The sequence below is a fragment of the Pseudonaja textilis genome, chromosome 2 (genome assembly GCF_049901715.1).
Source record: "Pseudonaja textilis isolate UNSWEBS1 chromosome 2, rPseTex1.2, whole genome shotgun sequence".
NCBI lineage: Eukaryota > Metazoa > Chordata > Lepidosauria > Squamata > Elapidae > Pseudonaja > Pseudonaja textilis.
In genome coordinates, this window is record NC_141991.1 from 90136760 (window position 1) to 90161274 (window position 24515).

General features: G+C 37.2%; 1 protein-coding gene across 1 annotated transcript in view; it reads right to left on the bottom strand.

Annotated features, from left to right (window-relative positions):
* The window catches only part of DOCK2 (dedicator of cytokinesis 2), a 316322-nt gene that overhangs the window by 238433 nt on the left and 53374 nt on the right, over nt 1–24515 (bottom strand). The window contains exons 20-23 of the mRNA XM_087924559.1: nt 15841–15930; nt 14688–14788; nt 13261–13395; nt 3740–3848 (exon numbers count right to left, since the gene is read on the bottom strand). Coding sequence (XP_087780685.1) covers nt 3740–3848; nt 13261–13395; nt 14688–14788; nt 15841–15930 — 435 coding nt within the window. The remainder of the gene's footprint in view (nt 1–3739; nt 3849–13260; nt 13396–14687; nt 14789–15840; nt 15931–24515) is intronic.

Consider the following 24515-nt stretch of genomic DNA (forward strand, 5'->3'; position numbering starts at 1 on the left):
TCAGGAAGAAGTAGAAGGGAGGATTACAGAAGAGAAAATCAGATAGAAAAGGGAATAAAAAGGGGAGAGGGAAGAGAGAAAGGAAAAGAAGCTACAAAGGACAAAACAAGATATAGAGGTACAGGAAAAGCATACAAGAATTAAAGGTATAAACCTATTTAAAAGACACAGAGACAATGATTAAAATTTAACTTAAGGAGAAGATTCTGCAAGGGTGCATGGGATAATAGCATTGTTATATTAGAAATAGAAAAGGGTTAGAAAATATGTTAGATGATTTAAGTAATAGAAAAAATTTCTATTGATGTGTAGTGGAATATTTATTTATAAAGAGAATAAGGCTCTCAGTGATTTAAAAAGAAAGTTTTTTAAAAAACTGAAAAGAAACATGGAAGATTTTTATCAGTTGACAAGATGAACTTGAATAAGAATAATAACTTTATTGACTACTGTTAATAACTATTGTTTGGTTTTTTTATTTAAAGACAGTAATAAGTAAAATATTTAAGGGAATGTACCAAGCAGATTTCAACTGAAAATAGGTATGTGTTATAAAATAGAGGTTAAAAAATGAATGTTATAACTGTAAAGGTGTAACTTACATTTTTAAACAAGATTTGAAAAAAGATACAAAGATGTTACACTCCAGTCTAGTAATTACAGATGAAAATTTGTTTTATGGGAAAAGATAATATGAAATTGTAAATAGGACAGATGAAAGTATAAAAACATTGATTAGAAAGATTTTAAAAATTAGAAAAAGATATGTAATTGGATTAAGAAAGGAATGAGATCATTTAAAATAAGGCTTCAGGAAGTAAAGAAAGGGAAAAGCTATTGAAAAAAATGTGAAAATAGTTATAAATTATGGATTAGAATGTATAAGATAAATATGAATTGAGTTTATGCATGTATGGAGAAGTGATAAACCGAGGGCATACTGTACTCAAAAAAAGATATTTTATTTGTATTTGTATGTTTGAAAACTTAAATAAAACTTTTATTTAAAAAAATAATATTGTAATAAAATGCAGCTATTGATAATAAAAGTTTAAATTATTTCACGTGAGGAGTCACACTATTTAAAAATAATAGTGATACAGAACATTAATTTTAGTCAAATCACTATCTTGGCAAAGTTCTACCTGAGACAGAAAGGTGTAATAATGAGGCAAAAGATGTAAGGGAGTTTAGTAAGATACCCGAACACATAAAAAGCCTCCAAGCTGTTGGTTTTTATAGATAAACCTCTAAGGTTTATCTCTACATTTAAACAAGCTCAAGAGGATTCAGATATTCCTTCAAAAATCTTGACTTAAATTATTTTTATCTTGTATAATCTGTCTCTAAGAAAGAATAATGTCTAAAGAATCAAGAAGCTCAAATTTTCCAAGAATAATTAATACAATATGATAAGAATATGAACTTGAGACATGCTCATGAATATATGCATTTTCATCACTCCTTCCACAATATGCCTTTTAATAATGTTACACACATATAAAACTTTACCCTCCTTTCTCCACCTTAAGCTAGTTTTATTTTAAGTGCCTGACAGTGACAGCATTCTCTTCAGGTCAAGGACATACAATTATTCTAATTATTTAGAGAGGAATAGGAAATTGAAACTGACTTTCCATGGCATTGCTAGATCCCTCTAACAAAAGCACTCTATACCAGCCAGAAGTTTCTAAAAAAGAATCTTGCGAGGGGGAAAATCTCTTCTCCTCCTAAACCTAGACTCAGAACTAAGATTATTTCTGCAGTTTCATTCTGCATCATTTGCTAAGCTTAATGTTATGACTGAAGTGGTTCTTCCATCTCATTGATACCCAGCTCATGTACACACTGCTGTGGTATTTCCATCTTTGTGTCTACCTTTTCTAATATATTTGGCACCTTATCTTTTCCCACTGCAGAAAGCTGACATAAAAAAGGCATTTCCTTTCCTTGTGGTTTCAACCTCTCCCCATCCTCCTGCAACAATCCTAAAATATGCATCCATAGGCTGTAATTTATTATATTTGGGCATGCTGAAGTTACCTTTGATTTCTAAATACCTACACCTTTAAAATTACCTCTGTGTGAGCTATCAATTAATGTCTAAATTGCACTGCAAAACCAAAACTCTTTCCAGTCTTACTAGTATAAAAAAATAAGGACAACAATTATACAAAAGGGTTTCTTTAGATACCTTCTTTTTCTCTCCCCTAGAGTCAATAATAGTCTCTGGATTGCAGCTTAAAGCAAATAATGTTACCTGCTACTTAAAATAGTTTTTAAAAGTATTTGTCCATTTTTAGCCTTATTATTCTGAGTTTTATACTAGATATTCCAACCTGCAGATCTTAAACACTAAACTGGAAAGGTAGGATTCAAAGTAGAATTTATGTTATTGTTGTTGTTGTTTTCTTTTCTAGAGTGCTCAGTTGTGCTACGTTGCAGGCTGATTGATTGTCCAGAGCTTACCAGCAGGATGACTTGGGTTATAAGATTTCATAATACGACCTCAAAAAACAAAATGACTCACAGGAATTCCAAACAGATAAATCAATCTCTGTTTAACCTGCTTGGTACTTCACCGTGAATTTTCACATATATATATATAAAACAATTCTTTTTCAAGGACAAGTGGTAGACTTTGAGAAAGGCAGCATTAATTTCGGGCAATTGTAAAGCAAAAGAGAACATATGCAGACCATGACTTACAACCACAGCTGAGCACAAAATTTCTGTTGCTAAGCAATAACAGTTGTTAACTGAATTTTGCCCTGTTCTACACTTTTTCTTACCAAAGTTGTCAAGTGAATCCTTGAAGTTTTTAAGTTTCTTAAAAAAAAACTTTGTCAGGAGGTTGCAAAAGGTGATCACATGACCTTGGGACATCACAACCATCATAAATATGAGTAAATTGCCAAGGGTCTGAATTTTGATCATGTAACCATGGGGATGCTGCAATGGTTGTGAAAAGTGGTTTCAGTGCTGTTGCAACTTTGAACGATCACTAAATGAACTGTTGTAAGTCAAGGACTACCTCTAATGCCAAAATTTACCTTGTTTCAGAGAGAGCAAATAGTAGAATTGTTTCCAGTTCTTGTACCATTATAATAACTTGGATATCAGTATGGGTTACCTTAGGTCAGCAATGCATAATCTGAAGAATTAGAACCTGAGATCCCTCTTCAAGCCATACTGATCAAGCCACAATGAACTGAACTGAATCAAGGCTCCTCCCATCCAAATGTGGCATACTGTTCTAAACCAACATTTGGAACAAAGGTCCAGGGGTTAGCTAACTCACTAGAGCCTCACTAGTGTAATGAAACAGAGAAATATGGAGACATAAAAGTATAGACCAGGAACCAGATTGTAATTGGTATGTGTATTGTACCAGAAAATTCTACAGAAAAGTTCTACAGAATATCTGTCTGTGAACTGTCTGTGACGCTTAAGAGAAAGTGGGATATGCTGCAAGATAATGACCTAAAACGTACATGACGAAAGAATAGTTAAATCAGAAGAAAGTTCTTGTTTTGGAATGGAAGTTAACAAACACCACCCTATTTACACTTTTTGTTTGTACTTTTACTAATGGCAGTGTTTCTCAAGCTTTAAGATGTCTGAACTTTAACTCCCAGAATTCTGGCTGGAGAATTCTAGGAGTTGAAGTCCACACATCTTAATGTTGCCAAGTTTGAAAAACACTGTTCTAAAACACCGAAGGAAAAAAAAAGCAAACCTGTAATAAAATAGCTGTTTTATGTTGACTTCTCATCAAGTTGTTGATTGACTCAAAAACTCTCCTCATGGCTTCTTCAAACTCTGTCAGTTCTTTACCTTCATATAGTCTGAAAGGGGAGAAAAAAATACAGAATAGCATTTCAAACCTGAACTTCAGTTAAACAAGAGAAGGTTTTGAATATTATTATACCAGATGCATGTTGTATACCTAAAAAGAAAAAACCTTCTAGGTCTATTCAAGGATCCAGCACTCTCCTCCCTCCTGTTAAAGTTTTTAGGGAATTAGCCCAAAATCTAGTTGGATTACCAGAGAAAGCATGTCTGGAAGAGTCTGGAAAAGTCTGGAAGAGTTAGCGCCATCAAAGCTGACACCAGCCAGAGCATAGAACAATTCAAAGAAATAGTGTAAGGCTGGAAGATGTGGAGAGACCTGGCCCATAGAATCACCAAGAGCCAGACAAAACTGAATGGATAGCATCATCAACATCAACATCATTATCATCCAGTTGAATCATCTAATGCAACTTCCTGACTGGAGCACACTGCTCTTTAAATAGGTGTTTCTCAATCTTAGCAAATTTAAGATGTGTAAGCTTTAACTTCTAGAACTTCTAGCATGCAGAATGAGGAAAGCTGTAAGTTGAAGTCCACATATCTTAAAGTTGGCAAGGTTATTGCTCTAAATGTATGTTGCTGACTATTCGTCTCTGACCATCAAACTGATTCCGCCCCCTGGCATTATTGAAATGAAAGTCAAGAAAGAAGTTCTCTGATTCATATTCAAATAGAGGATAGTTTCTTTAAAATTAATCCCATCTGACAAAATAAATCCCAGGAGGGGATTCTTCTCAGTTGCCTGTCTATCAATCCTTCCCCATCAATCACAGTATCTTCTGAATAAAACAAGTTAGATAAAATATGTCTTGCTTCCTTTAGTATGCAACTAAAGAATACTTTTGTTCTTAACTGGCATTCATACAAGGTTAGTTGAACATTGTTGCTTACTTTCCTATTTGTACAAGTTTATATATTTTTTCCTACTCATTCCTATTCATTCAACTTTTAATAAAGCATTAAATCCTGTAATAAAAGCTTGAATTGTTATTAAGTTGACTAATGAGCCAATCAGGATCTCTCCTATAAAAATCTCTTACATTTGAGAATCCCTCAAAAAAAAAATCCAAACATAAAGTAATATTTATATACATAACTGTTTTAAACAAATAAATATAAGTGATAATTCCACCCCATGATGCATTGGTCAGACCTATTTGCAATAAAGAGTCTAGTTTTGACCACCACGATGCAAGAAAAAAGGAAATGATGCAGGGAAGAATAGAAATGACACAGGGCTTGGAACTAAATCTTCCAAAGAACAGTTATAGAAACTGATCAAAGTAAGCTTAAAAGGGAAGGAGCTAAGGGAAAATATGATAGCAGCTGTTTGCAGTACTTGAAGAGGAGTTGCAGGGGAAAGGGTACAGTATTCTTCTCCATAGCTCCTGCAGGTAGGACAAGAATGTGGGGAGGTTTTACAGTGTGACAATCCATATTCAATCTAAGAAGAAACTTCCTGAATGAGAAAGCTATGGGCCTCCTAGAATCATGGATGCTTTATTACTGGAGATTTTCAAGCCATTCGCCCGGAATGATATAAAGATTTCTGCCCTGGACTGAAAGTTGGATTAGAAGTCCTCCAAACTCCTTTCCAACCCTATCCATCTATGATGATAGCTGTTGATGCAGAAATGCCTCTCAATCTCTTTTTCTTCACGAGAAAGTTAGGCCATTTTATAAGCCCTATGGGCAAGCTAAATAAGGGATCTATGCAAAACCTACATGGAGATGCAGATGTAACATTCTGACAGATCCCAGTGGAAGTATTTTGTCTAAGGGCTGTTTAAAATGTAGAACCAAAAGTGTTCCAAAGGAGGTAACTTTTGATATCCTTAAGCTATCTGGATAAATATTCTCAAAAAATTCCCAGTACAGATCCTACAACTTCAGTGGGCAGTTTGCTTCAATAAATAAGTACTCTATTATTTAGGATGTTCTTCCAATAACTAATTAAGGACTTCCTCATTCTCCTTTAAAGGTATTAGTCAGATCACACTGTCCTGTGCTTTATACAGCAAATGTAACAAGTTGTACTTTTCTCATCTCTTCCCTTTCTATTTCGAAGTGTTTTTATTGTTAACTGCCTAAAATTGTTTGTTGGGTTGGGTTAACCTGGTTAAAAAGTCTTACTTTCAAATTGGTTTGCTTCAAAACTAACCACAGATACCACAGTAACCACAGTTTCTTCTCTATCCTTATTAGATTTTATTCTGTTAATGTTCTTTACTTAAAATAAATAGTCTTTAAACTCTTATTTATATAATTCATCATTAAGACTATTTATAAGCCTTAAATGACAGAATAAATAGTTTAGTCATGGATGATTAATAACTGATAAGCATATGTTAGTTCCTTGGCTGCTATGCCCCTCCACCTTTGTTTTTCAGGAAAGCAAGGGCCAATCACTTTCATGCTAGAGGTCAAATCTTCCTAGGACAGAAACGGTATATGAAAGCGCCCTAGGTAAAATCAAATAACAACAAAAGAGACATCAAAGGTGAATTGGGGTACCAGCCACCCTGACTATTATATCTCCACAATGTTTCCAAAACAGAATGTTAAAAATACATGCTTGCATAATTTATTGAATCAAATGTCATCTGGGTTTTTTTTTCATTTTCTTTTCTTTTTTCTTTGCAGAGAAAAATTAACATTCAAAGCTTGCTAATTAAAAGCAATATTAAGGCTGTTTCAGATCTACATTAGATAATAATAGCATTGTGGCCTTCATTATATTCAACTTATTAACGGTCATTAAACATGACTTAATCTTCTTTATTAGCAAATAAATCTAAAAATTCAGGGACGCTGAAACAAAAGAGGGAAATATATATATATATATATATATATATATATATATATATATATATATAATTGTACGGCCTATCTTGTTCAGAACTTCTATTTAGAGAAGAATTCAACCTACCCTCACATAATGAATTAGGCATATGTCATAGTACTCCACACATTTTAATAGTACAATAGAGAAACAGAAGTAATAACATAAGTGTGGTATATCTGGAACATATGCGATATCAGCTTTGAATGGACAAAAATGATCATTTTACTGCTTATTATCCCCCCGCTTCTTGTCGGCCCTTATGGCCTCCATTCAGACAGAAGAATTGTACATGCTCATGGAGATGATGTACAGACTGCTAAGTGGGGACAGAATCAGCAAGGAAACCTTTCTCTCTCAAAAACATTCTGAGAATTCTAATCAGAAGCTGCTTCCTCATGGTAAAACCCAACACATTCTTAGGAAAAAGCTTTTTTTCAAGGAACGGGAGAGATTTTTAAAAATTGTGAACAACTTTTTGGAAAGCTATTCACAGTGTGTTTGTGGTGTGTGTGTGTGTGTGTGTGTGTGTGTGTGTGTGTGTGTGTGTAAATATTTCAGCTACAAAAGTAAAGCCATCCTTAAGCTGAGTTCAGGACCTGCTAATCACTCAACTATGGACGCAACTAGGGCCTTTTTTTTTGGCAATAGTTCAGAATGGGAGCCGATGTTTTATTTATTTATTTTATTTGTCAATCGCTTACAAGTTAATAGGTATAAGTATAAACATGAGTAAGAATACAGGAAATGGGGACAAATAAATGGGGACAATAGGACAGGGACAGTAGGCATGATTGTGCACTTATGCATGCCCCTTACAGACCTCTTAGGAATGGGATGAGGTCAATAGTGGATAGTTTAAGGTTAAAGGGGTGGGGAATAGGTGATGTAACAACAGTGTCAGTTAGTGCATTCCAGGCATTGACCACTCTGTTGCTGAAGTCATACTTTCTGCAATCAAGTTTGGAGCGGTTTACATTGAGTTTGTTTCTGTTGTGTGCTCTTGCATTGTTGCGGTTGAAGCTGAAATAGTCATTGACTGGTAGGACATTGTAGCAGATAATTTTGTGTACTACACTTAAGTCCAACCGTAGGCGGCATAGTTCAAGATTGTCCAAGCCCAAAATTTCAAGCCTGGTGATATAGGGTATTCTGTTTCCAACAGGATGTTTTCCTTTCAAGCCTACAGAGCTAATATGCTTTGGGGGAGGCTAAATATTGAGCTTAGCTTTCAAGCAATGGCCTGTGTAGGCTTAGCTTTCAAGCAATGGTCTGTGTAGAGTTCTATGGTCCTCCAAGCAAAGTTCTCAGAAGTCCTCCTAACACAGTCATATAATAATGTAACCAAAACATTAATTTTTTACCAATACTTTGTGGAAATTGTACTACCTGAGAAGGTATGGACTTGTCTGCTTTGTGGCCATGACTCTGTAACAGGTGAAGGCTTATGTAGCCTTGGTGTCCAGGTAAAGATATTTGAGGGCTCTTTGGCAAGGCAACAAAAGACAGATTACAAATGGAATCTGGATTACAGGATGGAGCAGTACTGCAAATTATTACTGAAAAGGCAGCCATTGGGATCGGCAATCCATCATTATTATTCTTTTAGAAGATTCCACTCTCCTTCCCTAATTCACACAAAGCAAGTGAGATATCATGAACATAAAACAAAGCAAGCCAAATAAATAGAAGAGTTTCCAGGAAGGGAATATTCTGACAGGAAATCCCAGTTAAGTTATGTATAGCAAAGCTAATGCCCTCCAAGTCTTTTGGACTGCAGTTCCCACAATAACTGCTGAATCAGAAAAAAATTTCAGCTTCCATATTGCCTTGGTGTTGTATTGTGTGTTGTATTGTATTATTGTGTGGTGTGGTGTGGTGTGGTGTTGCATTGCATTGCATTGCATTGCATTGTATTGCATTGTACAAGAAAGCCTCAACGGGGTAGAGGCTGGGCTTGTGGGTTCCAAAGCTGTTATCTCCCATATTTGGACTATTTATGTACTGTTGCTTCTGAGCCCAGACACCAATGACCAGTTGCTACCATCTGCAATGATGGTAACTTTCAAGAATATTTGCACTAAGTATTTTGTCTATTTCATATAATCCAAAAATATCTGCATATTTCTTCAAACCACAAAGAATTGCTTCTATACAGATATTGTGCAATTAAAGAATATGATGATTTATTTTATACTTGCTTTCTAACATGACACCTCTTAAGGATACAATTATTTTTCTGCAATTTGTAACTCCTTTATATCTGGAAAAACGGGTTGGGAAAAATTGCCTCAAGACAAGGAACCTAGCCTATTGGTCCTATCCCCTTCCAGTCCTGTTCCCTTACTTTAAATATAATTGCCACAATTATTGCAATGCACATATATTAAAGACATATATTGTATCACATAGATGTCCCTTGGCAATTATTGCCTAATATTCAGGGATAATCATACATCCTGCTTTAGGGATAGAACCAGCAGTGTGAAGAGCTAAAGAAGGCTTCAATCACAAGTAACAATTAAATGAAGCTCCCTAGAGAGGCTAGGAATTGATTTCCCACTTTGCAAAGGAATATGATTTTAATTTTCATAAATGCATCTATGTATTATAAAGCCAAACCCTGGATGAAAAAAAAGAATAATAAAAGAATATTATACTACAGTCTTGCAAAGAAAGCCTGCAAAAACAAAACAATTGTCAGACAAAGAGACTGTACAATTACTTGTTCAACCCAAATGCTGTGCTCTGGTTGCCTTGCCCATTTTTTGTTAGGAAAAAGAAAATATTAAAGTAACAGCAGAATAAATCTGATATTCTAGGGAAAGTTAGCAAGAAGAAAACAGCCTCACTACTTATCAAATTACAAGACATCAGCTTCATATATCACACTAAGCCATATACCAGTCAGAGTGACATAGAAATTCACATAATACCAAGGCATCATTGATAAAACACAATAGAAAGTTCACACATTATATTCCAAATAAAACACAGATGAGCTTAGTGTGATCTGTATACCCAGTTATTCTATCTTGTCCACTTTGTTCCCTATGATGTTGCCTCATCATTGCATGACAGGTTATATCCATGAAGGGATTGGCCCTGTTTGCAATGGAGTTAATGATCTTGTTTTACTCCTTTCTGTAAACACGAACCTCTACTAAAAATAAAAAAAGATAAGGGACTTTTGATTTACCTCTAATTGTATTTCTCTGTGCCTTCACAGAACTTGTGTCTGAATTTTGCAGAACTAACAGATAGTTACTTAGCTTCTGCCCCCAAAAAACATCCTGGAGACTTCTCCCATTTTTAAGAGGTCTGATGGCTGAAGTAGCTGAGACTCAGAGGAAAAAAGTAATATTTCTGAGAGAGGAGGGAGGTGTGGTTTTAACATTCATGGATGATCAGTCGTAGGATTGCAATCTGAATCAGGACGGTCTTTTTGAAATCATTCAGATATGGCTGAAAAGTAAGCTAGTTTCCTTGGTGAAACTGTAGAAGCTCATAGAAAACAATATATAACCAGAAAGGGATCTTTTGTCAGGACTGACAAAATAATGTCTGATGAAAGTAGAAGGATAAGCCATTGTGCTTACCCTACATCAGTGACCCCCAACCTTTTGAACACCATGGACTGGTTCTGTGGAGAGAGCTTTTTTTTCGTGGACTGGAAGGGGCCTGCAACTCATGGATGGAGCTTCTCTTGTTTGCACAGAGCGGTTTCTGGCATGCCATGGACTGGTGCCAGTCCACAAACTAGGGGTTGGGCACTCCTGCCCTACATAACTTCAGTTACAATGTTTTACAAGGCTACTCAAGAAATGGGCCATTGTGGTAGTAGAACATCCTTTGATGAATTCCAGAAGATTAGAAGCATAAGTGCAGATGGTTCAGATGAAAAGAAAAAAAAATGATTTGGTATGAATGAAAATTTGCTATGTTGAAAATGAAGACTGTGCGGGGAGAAGTCGGTTAATTAACTTTTTTCAGATGAAGCAACCATGGTAATGGAAGCATATACCAAGAGGAGAAAATAAAAATAACACAGAAAAAGAATAAAACACCATGCCCGGGAGGTGGTGGGGGGAACCACAAGAAAACAGAAATTATAATACAAACCTCTAGAGAAGGCATTTCAAGATTTTCACACTATGGTAGAGAAAAGAAATGGAAGGATATATCGGAAACTATGTCTAAATGAAGAATTCACAGCCTAGCTAAAAGGGTTCACATCAAAAACCTTCACTCTAGAATACTCCAAATACAGCTCTTCAGAGACAGAGAATGTAATTGTGCGATTTCATAGTGTACTCATCACTGTAGAGTTGGAAGGTGCTTTATATGCTAAACTTAATTGGACTTATTTATAAAAGTGTGCATTTAAGAAAAAAGAATGTCTGCTAAAAAAGTAATACTTAGAAAGCATCCACTATCCCAAATCAAAGGCGAAGGCTTGAAATGAATATACAAGTTGATTGCACATTTGATTGGATTCTTAGACTCCTTTTTCCTCTTTGGGCCTATTGACAACTGTAATGTGTTCATTCAGAAGAACACAATTATAGTAAGGAGAGATTGCTATACAGTATTAAAATGGTGAGCTGAATTTCTCTCTTGCTCTTTTTTAAATGTTATTAGGACCACTGTTGATTTTAATAAGGATTGAAAATTTCCACCCAGGCAACAAATTGCTGCTTAGTGTGGTGCTCTTTATGTACCATCTCAGTCTCTTCTGACCTTTCTTCCAAATTTTTATGTAGTTTAGAAATGGTCTCCATGTTTTTTTGCATGTATTTTCAGTATAAAACAACTGAATTTATTTATCATGGTAAATGCAGTATCTATCCAATTAATCTGTTTAATCAATTAGATATTGAGTGCATATCTTTCGTCCTGGATAGTATATCCTTTAGGGATTTCAAAATATCTTTAACATTTAATTGAGTTGGTTCTCTGAAATATTTCATATTGATATGGCCCAGAATCAGAAAATTGCGTGGCCAACAATGCAAGCTGTCCTTTGCTTTTTTATCTCACATCAAGAGAGAATTTGAAGGTATTTAAAGATCTGGAGATTGTTAGAAGCAGTTTACAGTATGGTATGAGTCAAAATAAAGTGTTTAAGGAAAGAAGTGGAGCCTCTGGTTTAATTATCTAATTGTACAGATCAGAAGACCATAAAACAATGCCTGCAGCATCCAAGATGCCACTATGGAATCCCAATATTAAGTAAAAATAGATATAGATGATAGATAGATAGATAGATAGATAGATAGATAGATAGATAGATAGATAGATAGATAGACAGACAGACAGACAGGATAGATGAGATAGTCAGATCATAGTGAATTGAGATCTTTCAAGATGTGAGCCTATTTTGTGATAAAAAATATTTTTATTTTTGCTGTCTGTGCAATCACATCACATTGCAAAATGATACCCGTTGCCTGAACAAACTGTTTGCCTTGCTTTATGGACTGTCTCCCAGGCACATTGCTTTATTAAAACTATTCTGATCAATGTGAGATCTTGCTCAACAAATTTCATACCCTAATAACTGTACTTTATTCATGGTCTTTGAACTTTTTTCTGTTAAGAAGAACCATTCTGCCTTGCCACTTACATCTACTTTTCTAATGATGTAAGCTTTAGAAACCTTAAATATCAGAGCTCTGAACAGAGTCTTCAAAGAAAAGTATATCTAGCATCATATCAAAAAATGCTTCTTACCAAATGTTTCAAATACACAGCAAGTTCAATACGTAATTACACCTTCTTTCTGGTCTAACATATTACAATTCAATTATCTCAATTTTAAAGTAATTTTCTAAAATCTATACATCTATTTCAGAGGATCCATGGTTGTACAGTGCACACAGCTAATTGGACAATACGTCTCTATAAAACACCTAGAAAGGGAGGAAGTCAGAAACAGCAAGGTAGAAAGTATACAACTAGGAAAAAATAGCTATTATTTTGAATTTATGTTGTAACCAAACCAATCTGATCCTTCAATTTATTGTAACAGTTCAGTCCAAAAATATATGTCCAAATTGGTTCAATTGCATGTTTGGGCACTAACTTGGCAACAACTACCATTGAATACAGAGGGACATAATTCTGAGTCAACATACTAAGCTCTCTAATTAATTAACCTATAACAGTTGCAAACTATTTGGTATCTTCTGATGATCACAGAAGATGACAAATCCATTTTCATATTATTGCTAGAAGTAATTACATGAATGAGTTCATAAAGTTGCCAACATAACAGCCCTGCTCAAGCCTGGCATACCTACATTTCCATTGATAATATACTTGGCCAAACTGTTAGCAGAAAATCACCCTCTTCCAGCACTTTCTAGGTGCTAAGATCTATAATTCCCAAACCTCTGAGCCACCATGGCCATCAGATAGTTTCATAAAGCCGAAATTGGCAAAAAAATGTGCAGATTGGAAACTTTAAGAATTATTATCTGGGGGATACCAAATGGAAGAAAATTATGCTATACCTGAGTGCAAATTTTATGCCTAAGAAGAAATGTAAATCAAATACTTACTGAGAGAACAAAGTCCTTGACCGAACTATGAACTTGAATACATATTCCAGAGCTTTTAGCGTTCTTAATATAGGATCACACTGTTCTCCTCTGCTTGAAATATCCAAATAAGTCTTCAAAACTGCCATTAATTTCCTGAAATCAGGACAACACGTTACACAAATGGAAAACTATCATTGTCAAATTAGATTTCTAAGTAGTGCGAGTGGCAAATATATGTAATATATGTTGTAACATGGCAAATTATTATTATTATTATTATTATTATTATTATTATTATTATTATTTTGGAATTCAAATGCAAGTATTATACAGCATAGCTATTCAATATTATTTCTATCTTTCATGCAAGATGATTCTGGAGGGCAGCCATAATTAATGCATATTAAATAATATTTAAGAAGAGGGTTAGGAACTCTTTGAACCAAATAATTTGCATAGGACCGCTATAAATATATTTCTAGTTTTTTGTTGCATGGAGAATATTTTTTGCCAGGATTAGAATAATCCATGGAGAATCAGTGTAGAAGAAGTGAAGAAGAAATTCCCTTGTTCCTTTTGTAAGTAATAAGAAAATTCAAAAATAAAATGTAGGTGAAGAGAATAGTATATTATAGCCTTAAGAAGATAGTTGCTTTATAGACATTTGCTATCTTGATGTAATCCTGCTGTAAATATATTTTCTTATGCATTTACTCATTTTTAAATATGTACCTGCAATCAATTACATCCTCCTGTTTCAAGTAATGCCACCCCTATTTCCTCCAGGAATTGGTATGTATACCAAAGTGATCAATTAGGAGGACAATAGGAGAAGAGATAATAAAAGATAAACATTGCCCTAACTTTCTTGATCAATTGAAGTTAGATTTTGTTTTTCAAAGCATCTACTTAAGTTTAATCTTGGCACATTGTGATTTTAAGTTATAACCAGACTTTTACTTTGCATAGGTGAATATGTTAGAGATGCATATAATCATGATGTTGTTCTAAGATGGCTGGAGAGATGTTGGCAAAATATGTGATGGGTGGTCATTGGGAGATGTTGAAGGAGATGATGTGGTCTCCATAAGGTGTTTCGGATTAGCTCTGCTCAGTTACTGGACCCGATGTAGGAGGGGCATGGGGGGCATCGGGATAGAAAAACTATAAAATGTAATGTTCTGAAATCTCAAGGTGTGGTTCTTGGTTCAAACCTCATGTTGAGATAAGCTAAGATCCTACAGCTCTTTGCAAACAGCTTTTTCCCCTTTTGTATGCTTTGATTTAAGCTTATAAATAAAATCTCTGTGTTTTCACCTTTCCAAGTTCTTGTTATCTGGAGTCATTTCCAACACTTTCTCTTCTACATGCATCAAACAGCAGGATAGAATATGATTTAGGGGATTCACATATTGACTTCCTCATCAGAATTGTTATATACTTACTTGTAGGCTAAAGTTGCACTGAAATGTTGCTGTATATAAGCCTCCAGTACAGTATTGAAATGCTGAAATTTTCTATCTGCAATGAGTCCTATTACATAAATCTGTAACACATCAACAGAATAAGGGTTTTCATATGTAAAATATCACTTGGAATTTGTTTTTAAAGTAACAGTGGAGAGGGATTTCTTCTTTATGGACTCCACTGAATTCAGAGTATTGGTGACATTTAGTGTCTAATTAATTACTTGTTCCTATTCCAGATTGCTTACTTTGGCAAAGCACTTGGAAAGGATAAGTGCAGATATTTTCATGCAAAGAAATAAAGAAAGAAACAAGAGCCTGTGAGCTCTTCTGTATAAAAAAAAAACAGATGGAGTTTTGATTATACTCTTGTGGCTGCCATCTTGATTTTTGGAGCACACCAAGCAGAAATTTGTGAGAGGGGAAGCTTCTTATGTTGGTTGTGGCTCTCTAGATAGAGATTTAAAGCTTGCACAGGAAATGGATATAATGCAACTGCCAACAAAGATATGGAAAAAAAGCTATATACTGCAGTGAATTGAATATTTTTTTCAATTCCCAATCAAAAATTCACACAAAAATGAATGGACTTGGTAAGATTAGCCCAAAATTGAACCTTTATTTGAGAAGCAAGCATTCAAATATGTCATAAAAGTATTTGCAGTTTTAAACATATATATGTTTAAAAATACTAAGAAAAAATGTATGGGTTTATTTTATTTTTAAATATATATTATGGAATGTATTTAAATGTGCACATTGAGGAAAGTTGTACTGCAAAATTCCAAATATCTGGGGAAGCTGGAAACAATAGGTATAGATTTTTCAGATTCACATGGAAAAAAAATCACAACATGGAGCATACATTCTACCTAACATTGATTTATTAATATCTAAACATGTGAGACTCCAATATGGACTTAATTAATAACTATCTCCTGAAATATATAATTCTGATGTTTCTAGTTCCACATAATGCAGTGAGACTTCCTAGTTTAGTTTACCCTCAATGCAAGGAGGCTAATTATAGCATGGATGAGAAGTGAAGCCATCATGCTCATGTTTCTAAAAAAAAGGCAGAATGCTAGAAAAGAGCTTAATTGATTGAAAGAGTTGATACAGTAATCCTTACCAAAGCATCAAAGACAAGAATGTCATATGCATCACTATAAGAATGTTCCATCATGATATTAAATAGGGCATCTAAAGTATCCTGGAGGAACTACAGAATGGGAGAGAGGGAATGAAAAGAACAAGCAAATATGTTAATAGGTTTGGCACTATGACAGGATAAAAATTCTTTGAAAAATATTTTGATTTGTCTAAGCAGAAAACATCCCACCTAGCCCCAGAGAAAGTGTTTCAAACCTCAAAGAATTCATCCTGATAGCCCTGTCACCTGGAGCTTCACAATGTCTTTGAAGATTTATTTTCATCAGAGCACACATTTAAGTCCAACAAGCACAGCCACAATTATCATGTTGTATTTAATGCTAAGTTTAGCATCTTAGCTGTGAATTATCAAAAGGAGACAACAGCACGTCTCCTTAACATTTCTAAAGCCCATAGCAGTTGTTTTTAACAGTGGGTAACTGTGAATATTCAGTAATACTGTTCCCTTCCCAAAAAGGGATGAATTTTATAACCAAGTATTGTGTCAGTTTGGTGTGATGGTTAAGGCATCAGGCTAGAAAATAGCAGACTGGGAGTTTTAGTTCTGCCTTAGGCATGAAGCCAGCAATCTTGGGCCAGTTACTTTCTTTTAGTTCTAGGAAGGAGACAATGGCAAACCATTTCTGAAAAAAAAATGGCAAGAAAACTGCAAGGACTTGTCCAAACAATCTCAGAGAATAGGAGGTCATTGAATGGAAGGGGAGAAAATGCCCCTTGAAACACAACAGCAGGAAATGATACATCACTCTCTTATCTCTCTGTATTCTACACTATTATCCATATTCCTAGCCAAATGGGGAAAGAAAAATGAAAATAAAATGAACATTCCTCTTTCCTTCCCTATAAATTCAGTTATTTTCTTCACCTGGTTATAAGACGCTTCAATGTTAGGGACAAATTTGCTTGATATCATTCATCATTATCCCTTAGGTCCATCAATAGGGCATATAATTTAATTTAAATCTGATAATACCTGGGAATCTATGATGGGATATAGGTGCTTTATTCTACTATACATCCTGGATCCACTTGAATATTCTGCATGGGAAAACAGGTGTCATTTGTACTGCTTAGAAACTTTAATATACCCCTCGCCTTTTTCAAATGTTGTGAGTGTCCCAAGCAGAATAGTTACTTGTCTTTCCAATGAAAACAATGGCCAAATAAGTAGGATGTTTGGGAAAACCCAAAATAATTTGTATTTTTTCATAACTGATTAATTTTAATACCATAGATGGAAAAAATACTACTGTACCACTTATAAAGGACAGTGACAAACTAGACCAAAATCAGAAAAAAATGGTTGTCAGTGTGAATGACTTCTTAAACAAGAGAAAATCATGAATGATCAATCTGTCACTGTCAATCCTGTTGACCTTTTGCTACCTATGGAATTAGGATTAAACATCAATCCATATGAACACGGGGGTAGAAGGTATTCTTGTCCTTATGAGCCTTATGAACGGCTGCATCTGTTCAGCCATTTTGTGCTGGATAAAGTGGGTTTTTAATCTAGCAGGATTTTTTTTTTTCAAAATTCCTAGGAAGTGTGGTTTATGGCAACTGCAGAATATTTATCTGGTCAGCACTAGCTTGGGGACTCATCCCAATATATAGACGATGGAGGTGACTTAAAACTTAATTAAATTAGGTTGTTCCACATTATAAAGGAAGGACTCAACCACATTTGGGGGATAGCTACCAAGAGATTAAGAAGTCTAGCAACTAAAACCTCTTAGCAAGAGTAAAAGATGTTGATATATTTAACCTACAAAACAGATGAATGGAGGGGGTAAAAATATGAAAATAGTCACCAAATATCTGAAAAGTTGTCTAACACAAGAACAAATTGATTTATTCTCTATTATCCAAGAGGCCCGAACCCAAACCAATGGGTTACAACTCCAAGGGAGCATATTTAGGACTGATATCAGAAGAAATTTCAGCATATAAGAGCTTTCAGTCCTTGGACAACTGCCACAAAGTAATTAGGCTCTCTTTTGTGGAAATTTTCAGGGGCTGGATGGTCATTTGTCAAAAAATATTCTTAGGGACCCTGCACTGAGCAGGGGGTTAAAATAGGTAGCCTCTAAGATCCTGTTCAACTCCATGATCTGTTGAGTCTATGAATTTTGGGGACTGCCTGTTGTCCCTCTCAAGTAGGCCTTGAGGCATGATGATGATTAAAAGGTAAATTGATGTGTGTTTAAAATAAGACATTGTGAGTAATTTATGAAGTCCAAACTTGCTATCTAAACAAAAGCACTTATATTACCTAATATTTCTAAACATTCATTAAAATGTTAAATGTTTGAAATATTAATTTTTAGGGTCAGAAATAAGCATTTAAGTGCATAGATATAAGAGCCACTATAGAATAATCTGGCCCAATTTAGTTTGTTGTCGTCTGGCAGACTGCATAAAAAAACAGAGATTAATCACCTTGTTCTGTTCCTTGGTGATCATGCAGTTTCTCCTCTTGGAAAGGAACTATCCATTAAGAGACTGAATTTTTAAATTCTTTGCAGCATTATAACTTTTGCTTTAACTTCACAAAAAGAATTCAACCATGACAGCAACAGATTTTGCCACTGACTCAAATATTTTCCAAACAAAACTATGATATTCATGTAACAGAGAAGGGAATGATCACTGAATGGCTTTTATTATCCTTGCAACCATGAGAACATTTTCTGTTTGTTTTTTGTTTTATTTGTACTAACAAAGGCAAGCTGTCTTTCCACCCTGCCTTGATATTGTGCTTACTATGAGTTAATCATGCATTAAAGACTAAAGTCTTGAATCAGGGGATCTGTGATTGTTACAAATGGGCATGCCTAGCATTTTTATAAGTTTGGGGAATGCTAAAACAGCAGCTCACTGATTCTACTTTAATCAAGGTGAATGTCCCCAAAGAACACTTGCATAAAGCTTCTGATCAAGAGAAAATGAGTTATGTTTGCTTTATCACATTAATGCTACTGCTTCTCCAAACAGTATTTTGCACACAATTACTTTCTTCACTGGGAAAATGGTGCTCAAAATGAGGACAAGGAGCATGGAGATGGCTCTTTTGAGGTAAAGTATGGCTCACTTTCTAGTTTACTAAATCAAATTTAAACTTCACTTGCAATAACTGGGTGGCCCAATTCAGCATGAAGGCTTTAGAAAGCAGAAAGCATGGAGGTGCAATACGTTGGAATAAGAAAACTGCAGAATCGTTCATTCTTAAACTATGCATCTGACTGCAGAATGTATCTGGATAGTTGTGGTTCTATTGCCCAACATAAGATATAAATGTTCTGATCTAGGACCAAGGGTGGGATGCTACCAGCTCTACCAGGTTCTATAGAGCAAAACGTAATCACCGAACCAGTAGTAATACTGGTTGAATCTCACCCCTGTCGAGGACTTTACAAGGCAGGTTATCTGCAGTGGATTATAAAATTGTTCCAGTTCTGGTTTGGTTAGTACTAGATTGAGTAAGCAGGTGAATACTGTAGAATTCTGGGATGTTGGTGTTATTATTTAAACCAACTTGTGATCTTGAAATACTATTCTATTCCTGTGTGTGTTGTAATTCTTCCAGACTCACTGAATTTAGTTCTTTTAGAAGTTTCATAAAGCAAGCAGCAGAAAAAATCACGTCTATTTCATTTGATCAATTGCAAAGATCCAACAGATAACAGTTAAGAAAAATAAATTGCATCTAGCTCATCCAATCCAATCTTGATAATAAAAGTTAGACTAGTCTCTTATTCTCTATCCATTTATTGGTCTATCTGACATTCTCTAACAGAATCAAAAAGAAGGGAGGGGGCAAGGGAGAGTTAAGAGAACATTGCAATTGGAACAAAGGATGGGAAAATATGTCTAATCCTTCTTTAATCTGCAATGATATATATCATACATTCCTTAACCTAAACCAATATGGATGTACTGCTCTCTTTCTCCCACCATCTCTTAATATAAAACCAAATTTCTAAGCATCTTAAAAGGAACTCACAGCTCTGAGCTATAATCATTCACAGCTAATTCCAATTGTTAAAATGCAAGTTAATATTCCTGGATTCAAGTACTCCATATTGAGAAACAGAATCAGCATTAAAAGTTAAAACTAAAAATCCAATAGAAACTGTAAAAAAAAAATCTTAGAGGCTAATAGGTGTGTAAAATGTATCTAAAGTCCTAGGTGATAAATTTGATAAATTTGAGGTACCAGACATATAATGCAAGCATATATTTACAGACATTTTCCTATCTATTGAATAAGACCCTTCTACTCTTTCAAAAATATGCATACCATACCTATGAATATATACATGGTAATTTAAATAATTGTCCCTTGCTGTTCCTGGTTTTGGAAAAATTTTACATGCTGCCAGACAGATGGCTCTTCAGTGATTTTCTTTAGTTATTGAAAGTGTTCTGGACTAGCAGGCTCGAAAGCCTGCAATTCTGATTGGCCCACGAATAGCAGATCGTGATTGGTCACCACAGACTGATGCGATTGGCTAGTAAATGGGCTGCCGCGATTGGCCCAGCCAAGAGCGGCAAACTCAAATCACCTTCATTGGCTGCCTAGCCGCAGCCAGCCCTATATAAGGGGCTGCTGCGGCTGGGATTCTTTGCTCAGATCTGAAGTCACTAATAAAGAGCTGTTGTTGTTATCTGAGTCTTGCCTCCGTTCTTGAACCATCCTCCCAGATCTAACACTGGCAACGAGGATGGAATGCGGAGGCAACGAAGTCTACTGATTTTGAACTAGCTGAAGGAGCACATGGCTGACAGAGCGCAACGACGGCGACATGGCCAGCAGTGCTATACCACCTGCCCCATTCAATCCAGCTAGCGAGGACTGGGACTCATATATGGACAGATTTCAAATGTTCCTAGAGTCCAACAACCTCAAAGATGCCACACCCAGCAAGAAACGAGCCGTTTTTCTAACCCATTGTGGACCAGCCATTTTTAAGATGGCTAAGGCATTAGCGAAACCAGGTGAAGTTAAAACGATGGATTGGGACACCCTTGCTCCCATCCTGTGCAACCATTACGCTCCAGCAGTACCAACTCTCATTCGCAGACATGAGTTCTATCAGAGGGACCAGCGTGAAGGTGAAAGCGTTGGGGATTTCATGGTGGACCTGAGGAACCTGGGCAGTTTATGTGGCTTTGCCAATCTTGAAGAAGCCATGAGAGACCGAATCATCCTTGGCCTTAGAGTTCCAACTGTCCAGAGCAAGATCATAGCCAAGGGAGACATCTCACTTGCAGATTCCATAGCAGACGCCACCGCAGCTGAAGCCACTCGTAAATCAGCAGCACGAATGCGTCGAACCAGCGGAACCAACTGCCAACCCACCAACGATGCTGGGAAACCTTCAGACAAGTACACATCGACCACCCATCATGAAGATGTCAAGTCATCCTTAGACAGCGAGGAGGAAGAAGTCCACAGACTCCGGTCAGAATGTGAGCAATGGGACCAGCGGGATCGTAAACCCAACTACCAATGCGCCGGATGTGGGGGAAACCATCCTCGATCCGAATGCAGATTCTTAGATGCCATGTGTCGTTTTTTGCGAAAAACGAGGGCATATTGCGAAAGTATGCAGAAACAAAAGAAATTCCAGCCCCAGACGGAGAGGGAGCAGCCCGAAAAGGAATGATGGCAACTCCACCACATAGAGGGACCACCCTAGCAACCAGTGGAACCAGTACAGCAGACCCTGAAGGTTTAATGGCACACCCAGACGAGAAGAGGCCCATCAAACCATCACCATCGGCCACGCTTCATCGCTAGATGTTAAAAAAATCCGTGTAAAGGTCACCATCAAAAATAAACCTTGCATCATGGAAGTCGACTCTCAGTCCTCACTATCCATGGTATCCTGGAAAACGCTCAAGCAACTGATTCCCAACATCCGACGCCAAGACCTCAGCAGTCAGAGACTCATACTGAAAGATTATCAAGGCAACCAGATTCCAGTCGCAGGTACCTGCCATTTCCAGGTCTCTTTCAAGGGACATAATGCAATTCTACCACTCACCATCGTAGACAGAGACCGGCCAAGTCTATTGGGCCTTCAGTGGTTCACGCCAATAGGAATCGGAATGGCAGGCATCCATCATACTGAAGATGATGACTGGGAGGCAGCCCTCATCCACGACTTCCGAGAAGTGTTCAGCAAAAACTTAGGCAAGTACAAGGGGTCCCCTATTTTGTTTAATCTTTGCCCCGACATTGCGCCCATTCGCCTAAAGCCACGCTGAGTTCCTTTTGCTCTCAAACCCAAAATTGATGAGCAACTGGACAAATTAATTGCACAAGGCGTGTTAGAGCCCATTGACCACGCCCGATGGGAGACACCAATTGTCACACCCATAAAGCCTGACAGGTCCTTGAGAATCTGTGGTGACTACAAGGCCACCCTCAATCACGCGCTGCAGCAGTACCTATCCGGTACCTATCCAGTACCAGTCGTTCAGCATCTCCTGCATTCACTTGGGGGTGGCAGAATATTCGCAAAATCAGATCTGGCCCAAGCGTATCAACAGCTGCCAGTTGATTCTGAAACTGCAGAAGCCCAAACTATAGTCACACATCGTGGTGCATTCAAATGCAACAGGCTCCAGTTTGGAGTAAGCGTAGCCCCAGGCATCTTTCAAAGCCTGATAGAGAGGCTATTACAAGGCATAAAAGGGGTCATGCCCTATTTTGATGACATACTAATAGCAGCCCCAACAAAAAGCCAATTAGAGAAACGTCTCAGAACAGTCCTACAAAGGACTGAAAAATGCTGGCCTCAAGGTTAAGAAGGAAAAGTGCCAGCTATGCACAGAAAGGGTGGAGTTTCTTGGCTACCTTCTTGACAAACAAGGAATCCACCCTACAGAAAAGAAATTGGCAGCTATCAAAAATGCCCCAAGACCCAAAAACAAAACTGACCTCCAAGCCTTCCTGGGACTTATTAACTTTTATAACATTTTCCTACCCCAGAAGGCGACTGTTGCTGAGCCCCTTCGTAGACTACTCGATAAAAGGGCCTCCTGGATTTGGGGACATCGGGAAGAACATGCCTTCCAGCAAGTAAAAGACCTCCTTACCTCTGATGCAGTGCTAATTCAATATAACGAGACACTTCCCTTGGCTGTTACTTGTGATGCCTCACCATTTGGGGTGGGGGCCATCCTGAGCCATGTCCTATCAAACGGCTCAGAGGCACCAATTGCATTTTTTTCAAGAACTCTGTCAAAAACAGAAAGAAACTATAGCCACTTAGATAAGGAAGCCCTTGCTATTGTCTCTGCAATTAAAAGGTTTCATGAATATGTATATGGGAGACCATTTTCTATTATCACGGATCATAAGCCATTACTTGGCATTCTGGCGGGCGACAAACCTACCCCACACATTCTCTCCCCCAGAATGATGCAATGGTCGGATTCCTAGCTGCCTACGACTATCAACTAAAATATCGCCCAGGGAAATCTATTCCTCATGCTGATGCCTTAAGCCGCTCACCACTACCCGAGCCACAGGAAGATTCAGCTCCCACGCTCCCAATACTACAAATTGAGACAATTCCCTCACCTCCACTAACGGCCCAGGACATCGCCTTTGAAACCAAAAGAGACTCTTGTTTGGCACAAGTTCTTGGCTGGGTGGAGAGGGGATGGCCAGAATACGAACCCAAGGAAACCCTTAAGCCATTCAAAAACAGACAGACAGAACTTTTCTCACAAAGAGGGTGTGTTTTATGGGGAGACCGAGTCGTCATACCAACTAAACTACAAAAAAAAGTCCTACAAATGCTATACGATGGATACCTGGGCATCGTGCGTATGAAAGCGCTGGCAAGAAGCTACGCCTGGTGGCCAGGTATGGACAAACAAATTGAATCCTGGGTCGCCTCTTATAACAGATGCCAGGAGAACCACTCAGCCCCACCAAAAGCTCCACCAGCAGAATGGGAAACACCCACGGGGCCTTGGTCATGCATTCATATTGACTTTGCGGGACCTACTAGAGGCAACACTTTCCTAATAACTGTAGATGCATATTCTAACTGGCTCGAGGTCAATAAAATGAAAACAACCACTACAGAGGCAGTCATCAAGAAATTGAACAGACTCTTTGCCACACACGGCCTACCTGATGTCCTGGTTTCTGACAATGGGCCCCAATTTACTGCCTTAGCCTTTGAACAATACCTAGCTGAACGGGGCATCCGTCACGCACTCACATCGCCGGCTCATCCAGCGGTGAATGGAAGGGCTGAACGAATGGTTCAGTTCACGAAGAAAACCCTACAGAAAATGGAACAAGGTAATATCCACGATAAAGTCACTAGAATGCTGCTTCTTCAACACATCACACCTAACAGCATGACTAACAAGAGCCCAGCTGAACTCCTGATGGCCAGGAAACTCAGATCGTCTCTAGACTGCTTGCACCCTGCCTACACCCTGGGTTCCAGCAACAAGCATCGCGCCTTTAAGGTAGGAGACCTTGTATTTGCAAAAAAATTTTCTGGGGATCCCCTCTGGATTCCTGCTCAAATAACTCAAGTCACGGGTCCCCGCTCCTACCATCTACTGACCACTGATGGCAGAGCGTGGAAACGCCAT